The 24,702-nt window shown below is 38.9% G+C and overlaps 1 protein-coding gene across 3 annotated transcripts in view; it reads left to right on the forward strand.

The window, feature by feature from the left end:
- mms22l.L (MMS22 like, DNA repair protein L homeolog) overlaps positions 1 to 24,702 on the forward strand; it is a 50,882-nt gene that overhangs the window by 14,999 nt on the left and 11,181 nt on the right. For all 3 annotated transcript variants that reach the window (XM_041563014.1, XM_018263375.2, XM_041563013.1), the window contains 3 exons: positions 467 to 976; positions 20,916 to 21,094; positions 21,788 to 21,938. In XM_041563014.1, the coding sequence (XP_041418948.1) occupies positions 467 to 976; positions 20,916 to 21,094; positions 21,788 to 21,938 (840 nt within the window). The remainder of the gene's footprint in view (positions 1 to 466; positions 977 to 20,915; positions 21,095 to 21,787; positions 21,939 to 24,702) is intronic.

Here is a 24,702-nt window from a genome sequence, read left to right on the forward strand (position 1 = left end):
ATTTATCACAGTAAACTTATGATGATCAGATAAATGATCTGTTTGAATATTTATTAAAATATAGTGAGAAATATACAGGGTATAATATGATAATATTAGAAGTAATGTGTAATGAGTTGGAAACCAAGCGGCATTACTAACACTGTTAATAAGCAGAGACCAATTTCTGAATATGCTGTTATATTTCATGGGTTATTTATGGCGTCTTGGTTTTATTGATATAGAGCATATTTCTTGAGAAAGAATACAAGCATATAACTGAATAACATGCCGGTAAACCCATACTAGGATAAGCAACAGAGGCAGGGAATTACATTTATAGAATATATCTGTTTGTGTAAGCCCTATTTAAAAAACAAAACCTCCAGTGAAATCCAGAAAAAATGAATGTAACTTCTTAAATTGAAAATCTTTTTTTTCCTTCATATATTTCATGTTTATTGATTTTTATATTATATTTGTACAGAATTTATTCCAAGTTCCACCAGAAAAAAATGCAGGAGCTTACAGAAGTTGGACTACAGAATTTTTTCATTCTTTTCCTGTTGTTGGGCATTGTGGCAGACACTGAGGATATTGCTAGTCGTGTTATAGACCTTTTACAGTTTTTAGTCCCCAGCCATCTCAGTACTTCCCAGCGGGCCCTTTTGTGGAGAGGTAATTTTGCATTCCTCCTGATATATGTGGAAAAAAACATGGACATAAGTGCACTTGCAGAAAAGCTCTCACACAGTTTCCGAGAAACTGCCAAGGAGTTCTTGGTGACAAAGGGTGATTTTGGACAAAAACACACACTCTGGACACTTCTTTCCACATATGTTGATGGTGCACAAGAGGTGTTTGAAACCAGCCATAACCTTCAGCTTTCGGAAGAAAAACTTTTGAATGATGGATTTAGCATGATGTTGCCAGCTTGTAGAGAGTCAGAGTTATGTTCTGTCCTAAATTTCTTGCAGACTGCTGTAGCCAGGCTTCGGTAAGTACATTTATATACATTTTTCTACAAGAATAGAACATGCCTACGTGTATCCTCTGTAGTCACTGGCTAGGTCACCTTTAGTAAATGCAACCCATTGCATTCATGGGTCTAAAGTTAACCTTTACTGTATAAGGTTTTCTCTGTTCTCAGAATAGGAAGACCTCAATTAAAAAAAAAAAATCTGGTTGAAACATTTCTAACTCTTTACAGAACAAAAATTTAAAATGAAAATACACCTCCCCTTTTGGCTGGTTGCTTAATTTGACTTATGAGATCAGGCGTATAATACTATCTGCCCTTCCAGAAGTAAATCTAAATGTGCTAAGAACCATTTCCAAACCCCACTCACAGTACAGCCCCATCCTCACCACTTTCCATTGTGAAGTGATGGATTTCCATAGAGGGTAGTGCACAGATTCTCTGGAAAGCAGAGGAAATACAGGTCCCAGGGGTTGGATCATATTGTGAGCCTAAGCGGGTTAACAAAATGGTCCTTTCACTCTGTGACTAAGTATCATGGTATTTCTTGTGGAATGGGGTATGCAATAAAAAGGTTTTTCTGAATTTCAGATCGTGTTAATGCACCTTTTCTACATAAGCCCCACTGAATAAGCTCATGTCAAAAAGGTGGTTATGTTTTCCCTCTAAAATGCTGTTTGGAGTTCCTTAACCTAGGCAACAAAATTGTTCTGTGCTGCAAGACTACATGTTTATTTGTTTACTTTTCTCTGTTCATCTTTCTATAAAATCCCTCTATTCAGTCCATCTTCCTCTCTAACTTTCAAACTACTGCCAATTTCAAGGGAAACTATACCCTTAAACATTGCAAATATATATATCCCATAAAGGTCCATGAATACCCAGAAAAAATATTGTAGATGGATGTGTGTAGGGGTGTGGATTACACAATGGGTTTCCCTGCCTTCCCTTGATGACGGGACTGATAATGACACCACTTCTGTTTTTTGTTTTATGTGTCCAATGGGTAGTAAGTCAACTTGCTGATAAAATTGTTACAGGTCGGTAAACCTGGTGCCTATTTTACATATGTAGACCTCTATGGGCCAAATCAATTAGACTGCTAGTTATATATTTAAACAGTTAAAAGTCAAGAAATCCAAAATATGCAACATGTTTAATTTTTACCTTTTTTTCTGGTGTTTAACCAAAAAAAAAATCACTTTTGAAATTACAGTGACTTCTCATTTCTTTCCTTACCCTGTCAGATGTTCTGTGTATGTACAGTATGTCAGATACAAGGCTTATTTAAAATGAAAAGAAAGCGGTAGCAATTTTCTTTATTCTTATTCAGTCTCCTAAGGCCTATTTCCCTGTGGTGAGCTCATAGCAGTAGGGGGTTTAAGGGAATTCATCTCTCTGCAAATTAATGTCTCACATCATGAAAATTCAGCAGGGTTTTTTGTGTGTGTGTCCTGAAAAGTAATACAGAGAATGTGAGTATTATTTCTTGCCAGCGGGTAGAAGATGAATGATTTTGTCACAGTTTTACTGCTTGATGAGCAGTGTCCTGAGGGTCAGGCTTAACTCTGTGTCACTATGCTGCTCATTACTCTTGAGCTAAATAAGGGCTGATTGGATCTAAATTGCCTAGCACATGGGCCACAGATGAGCTCAGTGAGCAGGGGATGACCTGCTATTCAGGTGGGGAGTCACCCTGGTGTGCAAATGCAGCATTAGAGCACCGTGGGAGAATGAGAGGCTGCCAGCAAAAGAAATCGAAATGTAAAAACTCTTTGAAGCTGAGATGGGAGAATTTTGAAGTGTAGGAAGTGACAGGTTGATGGTACTTATCAGCTTTAGCTGGATTAGAGAACAGTGTCATCTTGCCTTTATAATGACAGTAGTCTAAAGCTGGCTGCTAACTACCCGGTAGTGCAGAACAGCCTCTTTCAATGTTTCCTCTGCCTTTTGCAGGCTGATAAAGCATTGCTTCAGGTTGTTTAAGCCGTCGCATCTTTTGCATTAAAGAATTTCGGTATGTTTCTGTAAATGTTTTACATTGCCAGGTATAAAAAGTATATATTATATAATCCATAGTCACTGCTCCATTTCTGTTTTTATACTGCTCCAATAGATGACATATTGCAAAATGCTGTCTACCCAAAAATGTATATCTGCGTCAGTTTTTGCCCAATGCATGGACCCCTCATCAAAAGAATGGAATATCCCTAGGGATGCACTTCATTATGATACATATGTGTGTGTATAGTTAGTATGTATGTAAAAATCTAAGCTTTCCCCTGTAGAATTACAATATGCCTTTCCGCCTTTTTCGTACATGTGCAGTACTTTAGTAAAGTACAGCAGTGCTGTTCTTACATTTTTGGCTTGCTTACTTCATTTAAAGGAACAGTTCAGTATAAAAACAAAAACTGGCTAAATAGACAGGGTGTGCAAAATAAAAAATATTTCTAATATAGTTAGTTAGCCTAAAATGTAATGTATAAAGTCTGGAGTGACTGAATGTCTAATATAACAGAACAGAATCCAACTTCCTGCTTTTCAGCTCTATGACTCTGAGTTAGTCAGCCACTTGAAGGGGGGCCACATGGAACATAACTGTTCAGTGAGTTTGCAATTGATCCTAAGCATGCAGCTCGGATTCAGAAGCAATTGGTTATGACCCATGTGCCCCCCCCCTCAAGTCACTGATTGGTTACTGACTGGTAACCAAGAAGCTACAAAGCAGGAAGTAGTGTTCTGGCTATTATGTTAAACATCCAGTCACTCCAGACTTTATACATTACATTTTTGGCTAACTAACTATATTAGAAACATTTTTTATTTTGCAGTTTTTAGTCAGTTTTTATTTTCATACTGAACAATTCCTTTAAAGGCCGCATTAAGATGTCATTAACAGCCAGTTGGAGTTCCTTGGCCTTTGCTACACTTGTTTATCACTTCAATGTTCCCCCACAAAAAAAAAAGTGGTGGGAGGGAAAAATTGAACCAGCAAGGGAAAATAAATATGTACAAGCCCCCCCCCCCCCCCACACACTTTTCCAGTCTTATTACAACAGTTTTTGCAATATCTGACAGCTTCTGCAAATATAGTGTGCTGTCCTACTGGCTTCTGTAAGAAAGATTTGGACCTGACTGGGAACAGAGGGCAGGAGGCAGTTCTGTAGAATTGACAGGTGATGCACCCAGCTAAAAGGATCTGGGGAGAACACTGCTCTTTAAGCCAATTAATATGGTTACTGGTTACAGCAGTTTTTTTCTCTTTGTTAAAGGAGACATGAATGAAAAACCCCTCATTTTGTAGGAAATTATGAATAATATATAGTGTTGCTTTTACATGGTGCTAAAAAATATCTTTAAAAATAGCCCCTTTATTACAGCTCACTATAGCTGTTTTCTGGTCCCTGTTTCAAATGATAGGTGGGCGTGTCCTAACGGTCCTTGCCAGAAGCACAGTAGGAAGGGGCAGCCAATCACAGCCCTGCAGTCACACAAGCAAAGACAGGCTTCAGTTCCCTATCCGGTCCTGCTAGCTGCTGATTGGTTCCTATCATACAATGCAGTGAGCTGAGTAAGGCTCCCCTGCACAGCTTGGGAATTCAGGGAGTAATGAAAAAAAAAAAGTATTTTCATTTTCAAAGCTATTAAAGAGAAGATTAAGTACCAACAGTTCATACTGGAGAGGAATTGAATTTTGGATCACATTTTGGGTAACAGCTGTTCCTTTGGAATGTTGGGTCTAAAAAATCCAATAGATTAGAACCTTCCAGCTAGTCATTGGGTAGCTAGATCACTAAAAGTCTGGATAAAGTAGTCCAAAAATCCTTAGAAAAGAAGTTTAAAGAAAAGTTAGCTGACATTTTGGGCTTCTACTTTGCTTACAGAGGCAGCTTTAGCATGCATTGATGTTCTAGCTAAATCTACAGTCTTTGCTATATTAGCCAGAAGAACACTTTAGATCATGCCATTTAGTGCTGATGTTGCCTCCAAAAATCCCTTATTAACTCCACCCTTTTGAGGGAGAAAAGTCGTTTGGAACTGGAGCCTTTGGTTGAGGAAAAAAATCTTATGGCAAGTTAAGACTCTAAAGCCCAAACTAAACAAAGTTTCTTTAGGATTGCTATTCATACTGCCTTGTGTTTATACCACCTTTATTTTGCAGCCTTGTCTTTTGGGATGACAAGTGCTTAATGCAATATTTTTACAAACCTAATGGTTGCAGCAGTAGCAAGTCATTAGAGCCTATGGTGTGATTATAGTTCCTTAGTTGGAGGATTGTCTTATAAAGGCAGATTCAAAAGAAACTTTTCAAAACCACCCTGCTCCTACAATTCAAGCTTTCCAAAGGCTACCACACCCTGAATAAAAGCTGATGGGATGCTCCTAGATACAGAGCAAGAAAAGGTATTCATTCAACAAGAACAAAAGTTAGAAGGAAATGTTTGTGCTTTACAAGTAAGGACAAAGTTATCAATAAGACTAGCACTAGTAGTCTTAGGTCTGTTTGCCACAACAATAGACTTTTCATAGGACAAAGACAAATATTGATGGGATTCTGTCACAGGAAAACATGTTTTTCAAAATATATCCATTAAAAATGCTTATCCAGCAAAATTCTGTACTACAATCTGTTTTTCAAAAGAGCTAATAGTTTATTTTGAGACACTGTCCTTTGGGACTAAGGGAAAATTATGGTGGACGATTGTTTCAAGCATTGTACTCTACTCTGAGCATCTGATGCAGCGATGTTCTTACAGAATATCTCTATGTCCAAATCAATGATGTTTCTTTGGGTTGATCCTGAATAGAACTTAGATTCAAAGGTGGGTTGACTAATTATTTCCTATCAAATTGCTTCTTTGTATCTTATGTCTTTATATGTAAGAAGATGCTTCCAGCTAAAAGAAATGCCCTTCAGCTACATAAGATTGTGAGGAGGTTAGAGGGTGCTCATTTGCACACAAATAGCCATTAACGGATGAATTCCCAGAGGTCCTGTGGCGCATGTTAGCCGCGCTGACCTACTTAGCTAGTTTAAATTTGTTTTACAGAATTATTATAATTCCATCCCTGGTACTTAAACATTGTGATTAATGCAAGCTTCACAAAACAATTAAAGCTTAATGATAGAATTTGCTTTCTTGCTATTGGATTGTTGTTATCGCACCAGGCATAATCCTAAAGTATTAAAAGAATTAGAATACTGATAACCCATTGCTTTAGTTGTTTTGTAAATGTAACAAAAGAAGGGCAATTCTGTGCATAGTGTCCATATCCCTATTACAAGCAAAGAGAGCCATGTAAAGGTTTATATAGGAGTATTCCACATGGAGAAAAATATATCTGGAAATCATTTTAGCAATGCTGTTAAAGCCCCTGCTCTTCATTGTCTATTTGCTAAAGGCAGTGGCACATGGTGAGATCTTGGGCATTTCACCCTTTACATATTCCCTTGTTAAATGTTCAATGTCAAAATTCCTAAGAATTTTCTAATGTTCTATATCCTTTATGTAATATTATTTACATATACTTTTTATTCTTTTTTGTTTTATTGCCTCATCATTTCTATTCTCAAATTGGCTTTCTACAACATTATCATCTTAACTCACTCTTCTGCAGTGTTAAAATATCCTTAAGATACTGGCATATGTGTGGCAAAGAGAATGTAAGGCATCAAAATACCTGGGCCTACTGCCATTTCCCATTTTTACGAATTTGAAACCTGCTGTCCATACTTGGATGCTGTAGGCTGTAGGCAGAGAATATGTTCATTTCTGCAATATAAGACCTTATGTGAGCACAGCTATTGTATGAAGTGTGACCAAACAAATTGGCTGGTAATGGATTACTTTAAGCATAACAACTGCAGCAGTCAAATTGCAACATATGTTTATATGCAGGGCTGTGGAGTTTGTACATAAATCCTTTGACTCCCAACTCCTTGGTTTATGGTGACTCCAACGCAGATTCCTCTGTTTTTAAAGGACCAGTAACACCAAAAACTGAAAGACTCTTAAGTAAATTAAAATATAATGTACTGTTGCTTTGCACTGGTAAACTGGCATGTTTGCTTCAAAAAGACTACTATAGTTTATATAAATAAGCTACTGTGTAGCCATGGGGGCAGCCATTCAAGCTGGAAAAAGAAAATGCACAGGTTACATAGCACATAACATATAAAACACCATTCCAATGGATAGTGCTTATCTGTAACCTGTGCCTTTACCAGTACACGCTATCAGTATATTGTATATTGATTACTTTAAAACCTTTTCATTTTTTTGGTGTTACTGTTCCTTTAATATACTAATGTATTTTCTATGTTGATTGAAAGAAGTTAAGTACACCGCATACAAGCTCAAAAATATAAACCACATCCTTTGGTTATTCTAAACCAAAATCTAAGTTGAACTACATAAACCAAAAACAATTGGAAAACCTAAAACAATTAGTATATTTATTGAACCTGGCATATAGCTGTAAAGGAGCTGTTAAATCCAAAAATAACTAAAGTATTGTTCTTCCGCAGTATCCTCCTTCATAGAAGCTTTTAAATCTGATTTGATTGTTTTCAGTGTTTGTATTTAAACTTATTAGGAGTCTGTACATTTTTGGTGATTCTGACTCCAGATACCCAAAATTACTCCACAGCTCTATATATATATTTATATATAAACAATGCTAAGTTATAATTTTAGGTTGTGTCACTTCTGAAGCATTTAAAGGGAAAATTACATTTTACTGCAGCTTCCAACATTCTTTAAACTTTGATTATCCTACTGTGTGTGTTCTCCCCAGTTCATTGTACAGCGCTAGGGAACATAATAACAAAATGCTAGATCTTGTAATGTGGGTTTCTGTTTGAATACAAAGGCAGGTTAAATGTGAATCCAGCAGCATACATTGAAATCTCAATGTTACATCCCCTAATTTGAAGTTTTCCCTCATTTACATTGTTGTTTTGTGGTTCCACCTATATAATATGCATAATACATTTCCCTGATTTTACATTTTCCTGGATTTTACAATGTTTTTTCTGGTCCCCGAAAAACTTAAAACGGGGGTTCTACTGTATCTACAAACAAATTATAATTTCTTGAACACGTTGACTGCTCAAATATAATTTTTTTCCAGGCTTTTCCTAAATCATGTCAAGTCTGAATTTGCCCTCCTTACACCTAACTTAATTACGGCTTAAAGGGGCATCTAATGGAAATGCATTGTGACCTTTGTTTTAAAGGGATACTGTAATTTGAAACATGTTTTTTTTCTCTCTGAAACACATCATTTAATACTGCTGCTCCAGCAGAATTCTGCACTGAAATCCGTTTCTCATAGAGTAAACAGATTTTTTATATTTAATTTTGAAATATTGTCAGTTTTACAGCTGCCCCCAGTCATGTGACTTGTGCTCTGATAAACCTCAGTCCCTCTTTACTGCAGTACTGCAAGTTGGAGTGATATCTCCCCCTCCCTCTCCTCCCCCAGCAGCCTAACAACAGAACAACAGGGAGGTAACCAGATAGCCGCTCCCTAACATAAGCGAACAGCTGCATAGTAGATCTAAGAACAGCACTCAATATAAAAAGGGCAGGTTCCACTGCATCACATTCAGTAGGAGAAACTACAGCCTGCCAGAAAGCAGTTGCATCCTAAAGTGCTGTCTCTTTCTGAAAGCACATGACCAGGCAAAATGAGCTGAGCTGACTGCATACACACCAATATTACAACTAAAAAATACACTTTTATATAGTAGAGTGAATTATTTGCAGTGTAATTTAGAAATAAAAACTACATCATAAAAAATCATGACAGAATCTTTGTTTTAGGTTAGTTTTGTTACTAGTGCAGAGGGGTACTCTTTATTCCATATCTTTGATTTTTCAAAGGAACTGTGTATGTGGAAGAAGTTGAATGTAATAAATGAGATTCTTCTTCCTTGTTAATGCCCTTGTGCTATGATATGCTTTTTTGTATGCTTGAGTTATAGATGGCAATGAAAGGGGGATTTGTCATTATCATAATTTCAGTCACTATTAAACAATGACTATTTGCTCACATCCACATTACCCCTACAAAAGCCACCTTACAGTGTTAGAAGAAGCTTATAAGGGGCTGCCCAGTCAAACATGCATACTGTTACAGTACACCAGACGGGTATTAAATTGCACAAATCCCAATATTTGTTCATAGCAGCACAACCACAATGGTATTCCAGAAATACTGTATCAGACTAGGAATTTGTTAGAAAGTGCAGTCCTTCAGGAGTTTTAGGGATGCATCAGCTTTTGGGTGTGGATTGGGATGCTGCTCAATGCCTGTTCTGTTTATAAGGCTGCCAGATCATCAGTATTTAGCCATACTGATTTTTTTCAGTGACATTACAGCCCCAAACAACTGAAAGGAACATATTTTTAGGTGATTATTGTTGAATAAAAAGATTAGGATTTGGGTTCAGTTCTCAGTCTAGCTGGGTTTTTTTGTAAACTCTATGTAGAAATGGTTCCCCTTACAGTGAAATAAAAGGATATTAGAAGTTAGAGGATTTGAGAACAATATAAAGGCAAAGGAAATATTGCATTTTCAGATGTTTTAGTAAGGCTCTCGATACTGTGATCCTCTTTAAGATGCATTTGCACTTTGATTTGGGATTTATTCCGTGCTGAGGAAACCGCAAGAAACAAAATCCTGCAGGAAAATGGCATTCAGGCAGTCATAAATACCGGCGATCTGTCATCTTCCTTGTTCGTTTTTTTTCCCCTTACTCATCAAACTGTTAATTGTTTAGCAGCAGATATGACAGCTGGGCATTATATGTATCATAGTGGGGTTTTCTTAAACTGTCATGTGGTGTAGTATGATAAATCAAGCAGAATGAATAAAGCAGAAGCCATTGGCTGTCCCAGGTCTGTCATCATTCTATGTAGGCAGGTTTTGTGGTGGAGCATTTATGGTATACAAGCTGCACAGAGTGGACAGTTAGCCTCAATGACCCCTATATCCACAGTGGCATTGCTTTGACCGTGCAGTATGAAAGGCTGGAAGGATCAGCTCAGGTCTAAATGAGATTACAGATGGGTTGGCTGCTTATCTGCTATAAAGCCAACTTGAGTGGCTTTGCACTTCCTAAAGGTTTTTTAACAGAGACTGTTTATCAAATATCATGCATTTCCTAAACACTGGTGGAATAATCCATGGCAGCCTACTGTGAGCCTGAGGATGAGTTAAAGGAAATACTTCTCCCACTCTAAGGAGCGTTTCTAAAATCCTGTATTCTACACGACCTGGAAGGGGATCTATGACGAAAATGAAAATTTAATATAGCAACTTGATTATTTCATAAATGGTAGAGAATTTTTCATTGATTGTTTTTAAATTGTATTTCAGCAAGATGAAGTTTATATTACATTTTCATTTTTGCAAAGGGATCCCTTGAATAAAATAACTGCGGGACAGGTTCATTCTTTGGGGAAAATGTTCACATTTTTGTGGTTGGTCGCAAATATTTTTCTTTTTAAGAGAGGAAGGACTTATCCAAAAAATATTTATGCATTTATCTACCTCCACAAAAGCCTGCTTAATCAAGTTCTATAAATGACATATTTATAATCCACCATCTTGAAATAAGTGGTTATCTTTTATTTTTATAGAACTTGTTCAGCATCCCTTTTACAAAGTTAATGCATCATTTGTATCGGTCCCACCCACGTAGAGTTATAATAACTACATAACTACAGACATAACTACGTAACTATAGAGGAAGCAGACCCTGTGGCTGCAGTCGGGCCTAGAAGGTATAGGGGCCGTAGGAGCCCTAACTCATTTACAATTTCAATCAATGTTGGTAAAAAAAGTTCAACATCTAGACATTTTGGGGTCCTAAAAATAATTTGTTCTGCGGCCCAGTAATATCTAGTTATGCCACTGCACACAGGAATAGTTACTTATTGCCAAATCTTGATTGCTGCGTGCATAAGAAGCATTGTTCTTTGTTATGCTCTGCTTTTACTTACAGTAACCAATTTGACTTCTTTCCTGACTACAGTTTAGTTCTTATCTTGCTTACTTTATAGCGGGTGACACCACAAAAACATGGCTGCAGCAATTGTTCTTACTGAACTGCACCCAAAAAACCTGTACCACACTGCCAAATAACCCACATTATCACTATAGGGACCTCAGATTGTAAGCTCCAGCTGGCTAGAAACTGAAATGAAAAATGATACTTAAAGGAGAAGTAAACCCCTTATTAAAAAAAAAAAACCCTACCCTACATAAACACCCCTCCCCCCCCCAGCCTAGCTGCTACCCCGGGGTAGTGAAGTAGGGTTTATTGTAATAAGGGGTTTACTTCTCCTTTAAGGGGATTCTGTCAAGATTTTTATGGTGTAGTTTTTATTTCTAAATTACACTGTTTATACTGCAATTAATTCACTCGACCATATAAAATTTCCTGAACCAGCAAGTGTATTTTTTTAGTTGTAATATTGGAGTGTAGGCAGCCATATCAGGTCATTTTGCCTGACCATGTGCACTTTAGAATGGAACTGCTTTCTGACCGCTATTGTTTCCCCTACTCAATGTAGCTGAATGTTTAGCAGTGGGACATGGATTTTTACTATTGAGCACTGTTCTTATATTTATCAGGGAGCTGTTATCTGGTTACCTTCCCATTGTTCTGCTGATGGGCTGCTGGGGGGAAGGGTGGGGGTGATCTCACTCCAACTTGAAGTGCAGCAGTAAAGTGACTGAAGTTTATCAGAGCACAAGTAACTGGGGGCACCTGGGAAAATGACAATATGTCTAGCTCCATGTAAGATTTCAACATTAAATATAAAAATCAGTTTGCTCTTTTGAAAAACAGATTACAGTGCAGAAGTCTGCTGGAGCAGCACTATAAACTGTGTTTTGAAAAAAGTTTTTCCAATGACAGTATCCCTTTAAATAAGCCTTTATTCTGTTATTTGCTGGGATCTAGAAAGGTTATTTCAAAAGTGTCATGGGGCTCATTTATCAGCATTCAGCAAATTTGATCATAGGCAGTAACCCATAGCAACCAATCTGTGCAAAAGCAAAAATGTTATTGATAACCATGGATTACTGCCCAGGTGCAAATTTGGCCAATGTTGATAAATGAGCCCTCTTGTCTTTAAGACATTTTTGAGACATAAGAGGGACTGACCATAAAAACAGCTAGTGGTATCCCCTTTTCTTTCTAGCAGATAAAGACATTGAAAACATATTGCTTAAAATGAAGTTAAAAACATTATGTACCTTAGCATACAAAAGTTCTATATGTATATTTTTTCCTTTATGAATACATATTTGTAAATATACTTTAACAATGTTTGCAATGTGCTGTTTTGTATTGGGACAAGTAGTGAGTCTCCTATAGCAGAGGAACTGCTTCAAATGCAGACAGCTGTCTCTGAATCCGAATCTAGAATCAGTCACATCGACAACAAAAAATCTTTGCAAATAATTTCTGCATTGTACTGCAAATAATTTACCGTTGATTTCATGGTTACTGTTGTTCCTTTTTAAACCTTTATCATTTCTAACAACTTTGTGCTATGTAAATGTTCTTTTCTAATGTAGAAGTAATTCATGTTTGAGATAAGTTTGGAAAGAAATTTTACAAATGTTGTTCTTTTAGGACAGGTTATGGCACATTTGATAAATGCCCCTATCTAGGGGTAGCCATTTGTTTCTGGTCAGAAATTGATTTATGATGTGACCTGAAGCTTATGGGAAGCAATATTTTAAGGGAAACTTCCAGTATCCCTGCAGCATATTTCAATGTGGACATCTTATGTTAAGTGAAAGATACATTCTTGCATGCGTAACTGTCCATCATGAGACGACCCCTGGCAGTGCTCAGTTTCTCTGTGCCATGGAATTTTGCTTCTTTACTGTGTGGTGTAAAACTAATTGTGACATATTTTAACATACATTTAACTGTATGGCAGGTTTCTATTAAAGAAAAGTGAAGGTTTCCAGCCACCACCATTACTTATTAAAATTAGAACTCTGTCTTGTGAAATTAAATATTGAAAATCCGCAGTCATCCAAAGTCATTGGTTGAACTGCATCCAACATCTGTGTGGCTGCCATGTTGCATTACTAGGATGGCCCCACATGGCCTCTAGTATGAATTTTATTGGAATTTAAAACAATATACAAAAAACTAATTACAGAAAAAAAAACATCAAACAAAATATTTATCATCAATAACAAAGCACCAAATAATATTTACCCTTCCCACAGTCTTATTCACATGTGACTCTAATGGGTTTGATGCCAGCTATATCATAAAAAATTGCAATTGCAACACTCAGAAACTGATAAGACTTGCTGCTGACATTAATTGTTAGGAAGTTTATGGACACATCCTTTTTTATATTATTTAAAAAATAATATATCAAGCCCCCAGTACTGTCTTTATTAACCGGAACCCTTGTTCCTATACCCATTTCCTCACTGACTTCCATTAGTTCCCCTTCATCAAAGGACTCCCATTCTAATTCCTAAGAATGCTTCTCCTTATCTTCCTACTCTCCCTCCCCGACATTAACATTCTTCCTCTTCTCCCTCTCCTCGTCCTCCTTTATCCTCTCCAGCTCCTCCTTCATCAGTCCCCCCTTCCCCAGCACCGAGAGCCTGTTCTCACTTTCAACTCTTATCTATCTCCTTACCCACCACCTTCCAGTCCTTCCCTCCTCTGCTTTTATCCCTAATGGGCATAGTAACCTCCCTACTTGGCCTCTCTTCTCCCCCCCCCCCGGGTAGCACCTTCTGTAGAACTGCGGTATGGCCTCTAGTAGGAACTACATACAGTGAAACCTCAATTTTAAGTTTTACCTCATTTTACATTGTTGTCTTGTGGTCCCACCTACAGTATATATTATGCATAATACATTTCCCTGGATTTTACACCATTTTTTTCTGGTTCCCTGAAAAATGTAAAACTGGGGTTCTACTGTATGTGCCGTTGGTGTGCAGTAGTCTTCATATTCAATGATGGTTAGACCAAGTTTTATAAGACTGGAAAGGGCATTTTTAAAATATTTCAGTATCTATTGCACTGTGCATTATTTAATAAGATTTGCATTGGGGAATCAGAGGGGGCTGAATATATAAAGTGCACATGCCCTCTGTTCAAGAGTCCCATGTATCAGTTGAAGAGAGAGCAGTGATTGGCCAGTCTAGTTCATTGAGCAATTCTTGTATTTGGAATACTAATCTGAAAGATGACCTTTATCCCACAATTCCATTTTTTCCTGCGCTATCTACCTGTGTGGTGAACCATCTGTTCTTTCCTTTATAACAAGATGCCCATATCTGCCTGATGAAAACAAATAATAAGTTGCAAGGAGAACAGAAATGGTGGACTACATTTGATCACATATATAAATGTATTTGTGAGTTTGTCTACCATTTTCATTTTAGCTCCGATTCTTGACTTTAAGGCAGTTTATTTACACACAGGGGTGACCATTTCAACATACAAAACATAAATCATAAAAATAAATCCTCCCCACTGAGTACTATTTAAACACATTTCATGAGTTCCCTCACTAAACAGGTCCCCTTATGGACTACCACTAAGAAAACACTTGTATTGGGGTCACCCCTGTACTCATGATACTTATTTTTGGGGGATTGCTCAGCCTCTTGGCTTTCTCAGTTTCTCCTTCAGACAGACACTCTGTCGCCTAGTCACAGCTCCCTCTGCTCCATGCAGTGACAGGAACTACCCCCAGCCACTGCAATTAAATACCTTTCCACAGGACAGCCTTCCCGTAGAAAGTGAGCTCCAATATGTGAGCTGGACTACTGGATCTGGCTTGCCTGCTCCTTTCAGAATACTCCAGCTTCCAAGATCTGGCTACCAAAGTCTTTGAACAGAGAAACCCTTCCTGGAGCTTACATGGCCCTCTATGGCAAACTTAAATGGAAAAATCGTCTTTTTGTACATTTCCTTAGTCATGCATGTTTATTTCCATGACACTTCCTCTTTAATTTCTCAAAATATAAAAGCTTTTAGAAGGCTTTTTTTTTTCTATCATAGTAACTAGGGATGGGCGAATTTGACCCGTTTCGTCAAAAATTCGCTGTCGGTGAAGTGTCGCCGACACCCATTAAAGTCTATGGGCGTCAAAAAAATGTTGTCACGCAGCAAAATTTTTTTGATGCGCGTCTTTTTTCTTTTGCCGACATACAAGTGTGATTTTTGCGGCGAATAATGGCAAAAAAATTTTGCCCATCCCTAATAATAACATAGTAAAATATGACTGCAAAAAGTGTTAACATTCAGTATATTTAAAAAAAAATCTGTAAAACAAAAAAATAGTCTAATTTGAAATGCCAATGGCAGCCACCAAAACATGGTAGTCCTTGGGATACCTGAACCCCTTAGTATTTAAAACAAATTGGTCAAGGTTTAACTAGCCCTGCATGTGACTAGGTAGGATGTTGCTTCGATGACAATGCAGTTTTAAGTCCATTATCATTTTTTTAAAAATCCACATGAATAGTATATTTGACTTGAAGAGGCCCAAGCCAGCTACTAAAATGTGCATATTCATGGAACACCCTGTAGTCTGGGTTTATTACAGCAAGCGTCACTACTGACCAGATCTGCCGTTATTGGGTCATGGTTTTTTCATCGCCATATGCAGAGCCAGGGAAGTGGTTCCACATGAACGTAGCTCTGTGTATGACATGAATCCTCATGATATAGGTCAAAGGCATCCTGTACCCTGATTTGCCCCCACAAAGGGATTTAAATGCCTTGATTTATTTTCTCTATAGATTAATTTATAAAACACAGCAGACTGGATAATGAGCCTTGCAACAAAAAAGTTGGACAGCGCATATTTATATAACTATTATGAAATTAAATCATGATTTATATAGTATAGGAAATGTTAGTAAATCGTTTCCCGGGTTCCTTTTTAATGGCGACGGGAAAGAAAGAAAATGGGAAATCTCTATATTTATGTAAGTAGAAGTCATCTGTACGGATGAAACCATTTCTTATTTTTTTTTTTTTTTAATTGGCTGTCACCGCACTTTTGATAGCACTTTTATCTTTGCTTTTGTTAGGGAAAAATTACTTTAGTAGATTTCAGGAAGGCAACCTTCAATTGCAGGCTAGCTCTTATTATACCGTATATACTCGCGTATAAGCCGAGATTTTCAGCACCCAAAATGTGCTTGAAAATCCTACCTTGGCTTATACGCGGGTCAGCTGCCTTACCGGTGAATTTGTAGGCCCGCAACCCATCCATGGGACCCCGATCCTAAGGAGCCAACAAGGAACATCCCCCTCCCAGCCAGAAACACGCCGCGAAGAAAAGCACAACAGCGCAAGGAGTGTGTGTCACGCTGCCGGTGGTGCGCACGCTGACGTCATCAGCTCAGCGACAACTCCGGGCCGCCCCCCCGCAAAAAATCTTGGAGGGGCCCGGCGCCGGCTGCAGGAAGCAGTATCCCCGGCTCTCCCCTTCTGCCTGCCAGCATCTCCGGGCTGCCCCTACCCCAGCGATCGATTAAACTTTGAAGGGGCCCAGCAGCAGAGAGCAGCTTCCCCTCCCACCCACTAACAACTCTTTGAAGGCGATCAGCGCCTACTACAGGGAGCAGCTTCCTGACTCTCCCCTCCCATTGGAGCAAATTTACCGGTAAGGCAGCTGTCTTCTTAATATATCTATTTCATCTACCAGAGGTTTTTTTTATCATTGTACTATGAATTAATGTTTTAAGCATCATGGCTTGATTTTTAACATTAAACCGACTGTTTGATATTTCTGAGACTTTTCTGAGTTGTGTCTAGGCTTATACTCGAGTCAATAAGTTTTTCTGGTTTTCATAGGTAAAATTAGGTACCTCGGCTTATACTCGGGTCGGCTTATACACGAGTATATACGGTAACTTGAATATGAACAATAATAATCACACTAAAATCATGTCTTGTGAAAAAAAAATTAGCAGCTCTCTTATTTCAGGTGTAAGCCAGGTAGTCCACGGAGAGCCAAATAATAATGTTGACACTTTAACTGGCTGTGTAATATACAGTTATCTGATGCTAGTGGACACTTAATGTGACACCCAATGTATTCATTTATTTGAATCATCTACTAGGTAGTTTTAGAGCAGATGTTTTTCCCTTGAAGATAAAGCTCTTATGCCAGAATGTGGTATCTTCCTATCCTCGTGAATCATTGCCCCCACCAAGGGAGCTAGCACACGGGCAGAGTCGGGGAGATTTAGTTGCCTGGCGACTAATCGCCTCTTCTGCTGGGCGACAATCCCCGAACTGCCTTCCGCCTGCTATAATGAGAAAACGTCAGCGCCAGTGCACTCACTGTACTTTGATTTCAGAAGTTGCCTCGCGAGGAAACGCAAATTGCTCTGTCATTCACATGCTGCAATCTGATATGGGTGTAGATCTTTGCATTACTGCAGAACTACAGCCATTCTATTTATAGGGAACTGTAGTTTTTCTTTTCATTGACATTTAAAATATGCAAATACTTTACTTGTTATTTCTCTGAACTCCTCTACCGGGATTTATTTTACTGTTATAATTCGCCTTTACTTCATTTCTATATTGTTCTCCTGCTTAGTTCTAATGCACATATGAGGGGTACCCCCAATCCTAGGTGGAATAAGAGGATATTTTCTATTGTTATGTGGTTTGGGAATAGGAAAATGTAGTCTACCCAAAAATTTCTGAAACTACCATGTGTGAGAGGTACTGAGCTGTGTGAAGCTTGCCATACATACCGAGATCGGCTCATTTGGCGAGGTCACCAAACAAGCAGATCTCTCCCCTATATATTTTGGTCTTATCCGATCATGGGCCTTAGGACCCAATGATCGGATTACAACAAGTAGAATACAGGTGGTCGTATAGAGGACCGTATCAACGAACTGATACGGTCCTCAATCCGACTGAATTTTTTAAACCTGCCCGAACTTTCGACCAAATATTGATTGGAGAAGCCCGTCAGAGGGCACCATATACTGCTCGACAAGCTGCTGACAATCTGTTGGCAGCTTATATCTGCCCATGTATGGTGGCTTTAAAGGGGAAGGAAAAATAGTTGGCGCAAAACCCCTCCCCCCTCCCGTGTGTTGCCCACCCTCCCTTCTTTCCCTGGCCTACCCGTCCCGCTGGGCAAATGCCCCTAACTTGTTACTTACCGTTCTGCGCAGGTTCAGTCCAGGGAGTTCACAGACGACATCTTCGTCCACGCGATCTTCTTCCTGCTTTGACCGGCGAATGCGCAGTAGGAGCATTTTGCCAATATGATCTACTGTGCATGCGCCAAAAGCACTTCGTGACTTTTGACGCATTCGCAGTAGATCCGTACCAGTGAAATTCTCCTACTGCGCATGCGCCAAAACGCCGTTCAAAGCAGGAAGAAGATGTCGTCTGTGAACTCCCTGGACTGGACCTGCGCAGAAGGGTAAGTTACAAGTTAGGGGCATTTGCCCAGCGGGACGGGTAGGCCGGGGGGGGGGGGTGGGCAACACACAGGAGGGGGGGAGGGTTTTTGCGCCAACTAGGTTTCCTTCCCCTTTAAAGGAGAGGCTTATTCTGGCCAAAAAGCATGTGCTAGTTGCCAACAAGAAGGGGGTACAGGAGGAGAGCTTAACCCTAAAATGAATATGGCTAGTGATGCCTTTTTTATATATTGAACCAGCCTAAAGATTCAGCATCTCTATAGTAATGATGATCCAGACCTTCAAAGTTGTTAAAGGAGTTTCCCATCTTCCATTTTGTTAGGAGTGTCCGTGACAATTCATATGCTCAATGGGCTCTGAGCAGCTGTTGAGAAGCTAAGCTTAGGGGGCATTGCAAATTATCAAACAGAAACTTAGGTTGGCATGTAATATAAGCTGATGCTACATTGCTAATTATTACATTCTGGTGTTGGTTGTACTGATTTTTGTGCTGCCCTGTAGTAATTATCTGTATTAATTACTAATTGGTCTTATAGTGTGACATTTATATTTTATGTGTACTGTATATTGTGAGTGGGTTACTAAGCTCAGTAAGTGATAGCTGCACAGAGCATGTGCAGTGAATCAGCAGAAAAGAAGATGGGGAGCTACTGGGGCATCTTTGGAGTAACAGGGAAAAAGCAAAGAAAATAAAGACACCGAGTGTCTGTGACAATAAATTGTGTGCCAGCTATTAGCTCTACCTTTTTAGGCTGGTTTTATAATTGGTAGGGATTTACCTTCAGAATTAAAAATAAATAAATATAATGCATACTGCCATCCAAGTTTTTTCATTGGTTTGAGCCCATAGTCTGATAGAAGACATGTTTTGGAGCACAATTCTAGTAAAGAAATGGTGTGCTGAGCCAATAGTCAGGCTAAGGGGGCTGTGTATGGTGCTCAGGCTTCCAGTTGCACAGCTCTGCTTTTAAAAAGTCCAATCCCAACAGGAGATCTGCCAATGAAAGGGTGAATAAGCGGCGCTTTTTATTTCCTTTTGTGATGTGATTTAGGTCTGAAGTCAGTATATTACTGTGTAGCATTATCTTTTGAACATCTAGGCAGTGACTTTCCGGGGCTGTTTATAGAATTTAATAAAGCAAATGTAATAATATAGCCCGTTCAGTAATATGCACTCCGAATTGGCTTGACCAGAAGATAAATGGAAACAGCAATGACGGTGTGTTCCTCTGGATTGTTTTTAATAAGCATGTTATTTAGTTCATCAGCCTACTGCAGCAGTGCTTTGCATCGGCCTCTGCCAGACAAATTTGTTAATGCCTTTCCCCCTCCCCCCTTTTCAGGGAACATTGATTCCCTGCAGACATATCTCTATTAAACCTCTAGAAAGTCACAACTTCCAAATTAGATTAAGTAGCAAGCACAGTACTAGAGGAATCAAAGAAAATTGAGTGTATGATTGAATTCATGCCACATTGTCTGCAGAAGAGAGGTGCTTTGTATAGTTGCCACGTTTGTCCTTACTGTACTAACGACGACGTGACGGGAGTCGTGTAATCATTTCTAAGATGCATAAAGAAACGGGGTCTGCTACACAAACAGAAATTTTTACGCTATTATACTGAAATCAGATGTTTAGAGCCTTTGTATTCAGATGCACAATGATGAATGCGGCCCAGCTTGTCACACCTTATAGAACATTCATTTGTTATTCGTTTTGTAATTAAAATTACATTTCTCAATATATCTTTAACTTATAGAATTTTTTTTTGGGAGGGGCAGGGGAGCTGTTGATGAGCAGACCTTTATAAAAACACATGGTAAACCATTGAACAGGTCTACATCAATATTGTTGCACAAGTGCATGTACAGAATGCAAAACGTGTTTGCGTATTCACATCTGGCTTTCCAAACCAATATTTTATTACAGTAGGATTAAAGGAGACATTTGTGCAAAAAATAAGACTGTTCCACCATACTCATTTAGATACAGAAAAATTGTGCTTAAAAAGTAGTGTTTCAGGCTGATTTATTGAATATTTCTGCAAAAACCCCAATAATCCCTCCCTTCTCTTCCATTTCCTGCTCCCTGAATTCCCATGTTGTGTGCAGCGGCATTCAGCTCACTGACCTGATAGGGAACTGAAGCCTGTTTTTGCTTGTGTGATTGCTTGGGCTGTAATTGGCTGTCCCTCTCCTCCTGGGATACGCCCACCCCTCATTTGAAACATGGACAGGGACCAGTGAACATCTAAACAGGCTATTTTTAAAAATAATATAAATTGTTCGCACCATGTAAAAGCAACACCATATATTACTTATAATTGCCTACAAAATTAGGGTTATTTGCAGCTAGGTTTTCTTTTCTTTTTTTTTTGCTAGGATGTGGTGCCACAAAGCACACCCGCTCATGCTGCATAAGCTTTCTGCTTGTACCGTTGCTTCATAAGAATATACTGTAAGTTGCGCTTCTTTTCAGTAACATCCATAGGCGTGCACAAGGACACGGGAATCCAGGCAGCCATGCGCAGTCCTTGTTAGTGGGAAAAGAGCACCATCTAGCTGTGGCCAGTGCTCTCTGGAGAAATTTTTTCCCCTTCTTGAAGAACCTGAGGCTTTCACAGACACCCCCGTCCCAGCTAGCAGACACCGCTGCAGGTCTGTATTAACTGCTTCTATGCCTGATTTCTATTGCTTTAGAAAAACAAAAATGCTGCTGATATACAAGCTACAAAGTATGATGAAACTCGAACCTGCATTAACTATATTTATATGTTAGATATTCTTTTCCCTCTATTTGTCTTTGCAAGTTTGTTTGTAAGTTATTTAATGTAGAGTCCTGCACAGGGTCGGGTACCCGCGGGCTACCCGCAAAAAATGCAGGTACCCTGCGGAACAAGGTTAGGCTTTTCAGGTGCGGGTATAGATGCGGGCCTGCAGGGTGTCGAGTTGCAGGTCTCTTCTTGCTGCAGCTCTCTCCCAGCAGCGCACTTCTGTCCCTCTCGGCTCTCACTTCCGGTTTACAGCAACATCTGGTTTGATGGTAGTCGGTCGGTTGCAGATAAGGCAGTTGCGGGTCCGGGTCGGGTAGCGGATCAAAGTGGGTAAATATGCGGGTTGCGTTTCGGGTCCAGGTCTTAGAAATTTGTTCCGCACAGGACTCTAATTTAAATCTCTTAATTTTGGTTTTTGGAAAGCCAATTGTGCATGCCTATTTCTTATTTTGAATTAAGCAAATTATCAGTCGATATTCAGTGTATTAGTAAAGAACATGTGCTAATTTGTAACCAAGATCCTACAGTATATGATAGCTTATGATAGCTGATATGTTGATTGCTGCTTTATCATTAGGCTATACTTTGCTGGCTGTGGCCATGCCTAACAGTGCCCCCCCAGAGCTCCAGCCCCAGCCTTTTGTATCAATGTTTCAGATGTTTGGATGGGACGAGATGATTGCACCTCAACTAATCTCTCGATATCTGAACCACGTGCTACCAAACAGGTAAGAATCATAGTAACTAGTTCATTATTTTACCATCAACGTTCTCTCAAGAATGGATAATTAATCATATTATGTTGTCTTAAAAGGTCAAATCTACTGCCCTGCTCAACCACATTTTAAGGTCCCCATACATGGGCTGCTTACAGTCAGCAGCTTATTGGAAAGTGTATGGGGTCCTATGATTGGCTCCCCCTTTCAATATCTGGCCGAATGTTGGGCAGATGTCGATTGGGCAGGTTTAAAAATCCAGTCGGATCAAGGACCACATCAGTTTGTTGATGCAGTCCTCAATCCAACCACCCGTATTCTCGCTGTTGTGATTCAATCATTGGGCCCTAGGGCCTGCAATTGGATCAGTCTGATATTGAGATCTTTGTATGTATGGCCAGCTTTACATAGTTGTTGCTAGACTACAGATCCCAGTAACCTGTAACATAGCAAGGTTAACACATGCTGGGAGCTGGAGCAATATTGCTCTACAAAACTTTTCCCATGCTCCTCCGGGCCAGTGGCTGCAATAGAGTGCAAAATAATTCTCCAATGAGAATCCTTCCTGTTCTGTGTAAGTCTGTCTCCATGTTCTTTGCTCCTGCAATTAGAGTTGGAAGTTTCAAGCACAGTTTTTGTGCCTGATATCGTGCCGGTAATCCGCATTCTAATTGGCAAATTCTCTTGCATCTATAATTACGTTTTGGTCAGAACTCTCACTGGTGAATTGTCTCCCATGTGTAATTAAGTTATTTGTCAACTTCTGTAGATTACTAGTGGGTGCAGTGGGACAGATTTTTACTGTTGGGTTTAGTGTCCCTTTAAGTTGTTACTTAAAGGGGAACTATTGCAAACATTTATAAGAATAAGAAACGTTTTAAATACAATCAATTAAAAATCCTGTACTGTTTCTGAAATAATCTAGTTCATCTTCACTATTCCTCTCTCAGCATCTGTTTCTCTTCATTCTCTCTTCATGCAGGAGTTGGGTGTCAGATAATCATTGACCGTATATCTTATAGGGGGGCTCTTTTTGCCTAGAAGATGTATTAGAGCTCATTCTATTAAAATCAGCAGACATCATGTCTCTCTACATGCAGGATTTGTGTAAAAGGCAGTTATTTTGTTAGATTTTGTTTGTACTGGAATCAGTTATTTGAATGAGCCCTAATACATCTGAAAGAAGCCCCCCTATAAGTTATATAGTTTATTTCAGAAGCGATGCAGAATATTTAATTGATTTTATTTACAAAGTAACTTATTTCAGTATGCTGAAGCTTATATTACATTTTCATTTTCACTATAGTTCCTCTTTAAAGTCTGATAAGTCTGAAAAGAAAATTAATATTTAAAGAATTACAAAACTTAAAAGCTGATGTAGCCTTTCTCCTGGAGACACATCACAAAAAAAAGAGACTTGGAGATTGAAGGACATTAAATATCCAAAATATTATTTCTCCTCAAACCCCAAAAAAAAGGCGGGAGTGGCCATTCTGAGTAATAAAGTTAGTTTCTCATTGATGCATAAAGAAGTGGACACGGATGGTCATTCTATATTGCTGAATGGTGTTCTAGAAGATATCCGGATATCACACTTCTTAACATATATGCACCAAACAATGGTCAAATTAGGTTTTTAAATAAAAAGTGCAAAACTTAGGAAGTACCCAGGAGACCCCATAGTTTTAGGGGGAGACTTTAATCTTGCACTTTCTCAATCGAAAGATGTCTTGAGAGTAAAAACAGCCATACCCCAGAGTGACCTAGAGCTCTCCTCACAACAGTTTCGCCAACTAATACGGAAATTGCCAGTCTTGGACATCTGGAGGGTTAAACATCCCAGGCAAAAACAATATACTTTCTATTCCCATCCCCATAGTACACATAGTCGAATAGATTATATACTTATCTCACCCCAATTAAGCCACCCGGACCTTAAGGCAGATATAGGGCAAATAACATGGTCGGATCATGCCCCGATAATGGTTCAGATACCCTTACAAAATCTCCATAGGACAAAATCGTGTCAACGGAGACTGAATGAGTCATTGCTGACTTCACCTGAGGATATCAAATTTATTGAGACTAAATTAGAAGAATTCTTTAAAATAAATTTAGGATCTGTACAAAACCTTTCAACTGTCTGGGAAGCACATAAGGCCTATATAGAAGGGGAATTGATGACTCTGGCTAGCCATCTAAAATTTAATAAGCAGGCCACATTGAAAACTCTTCAGAGCTCATTACACGCCCTAGAGCAACATTTCTCAAACAGGCCCCCGACACAGCAGTTAGCTAAAATCATCAGACTGAGGAATAAAATTAAAGACATTCAAACACGAGGCAGAAAAAAAACAATACAGTGGACTAAGCAAAGATATTATAAATTTGGTAATAGAGCACACACCATGCTAGCCAACAAATTAAGAGACCGTAAAATACTTCAGAGACCGCTGATGATCAGACATGGAAATCGAATAGAATCAAACCCCACTGCAATTTTGGACTGTTTTAAAAATTATTATGAAAAACTATATAACTTACCCACCCCAAATAAGAACTCGAACCAACACCAACAGGTCTTAAAACATTTCTTACAAAAATCTGGACTCCCTAACCTCACCAAACAAGAGTTAGACTTGCTAAATTTCCAAGTAACAGTTGAAGAACTGGACTCCATACTGAAGGACCTCCCAGCTAAAAAATTACCAGGGCTGGACGGTCTGACATATAAATACTATAAATGCTTCCCCAAGCAACTATACAATAGAATGTG

The sequence above is a fragment of the Xenopus laevis genome, chromosome 5L, assembly GCF_017654675.1.
Source record: "Xenopus laevis strain J_2021 chromosome 5L, Xenopus_laevis_v10.1, whole genome shotgun sequence".
In the NCBI taxonomy this organism is placed as follows: Eukaryota; Metazoa; Chordata; class Amphibia; order Anura; family Pipidae; genus Xenopus; species Xenopus laevis.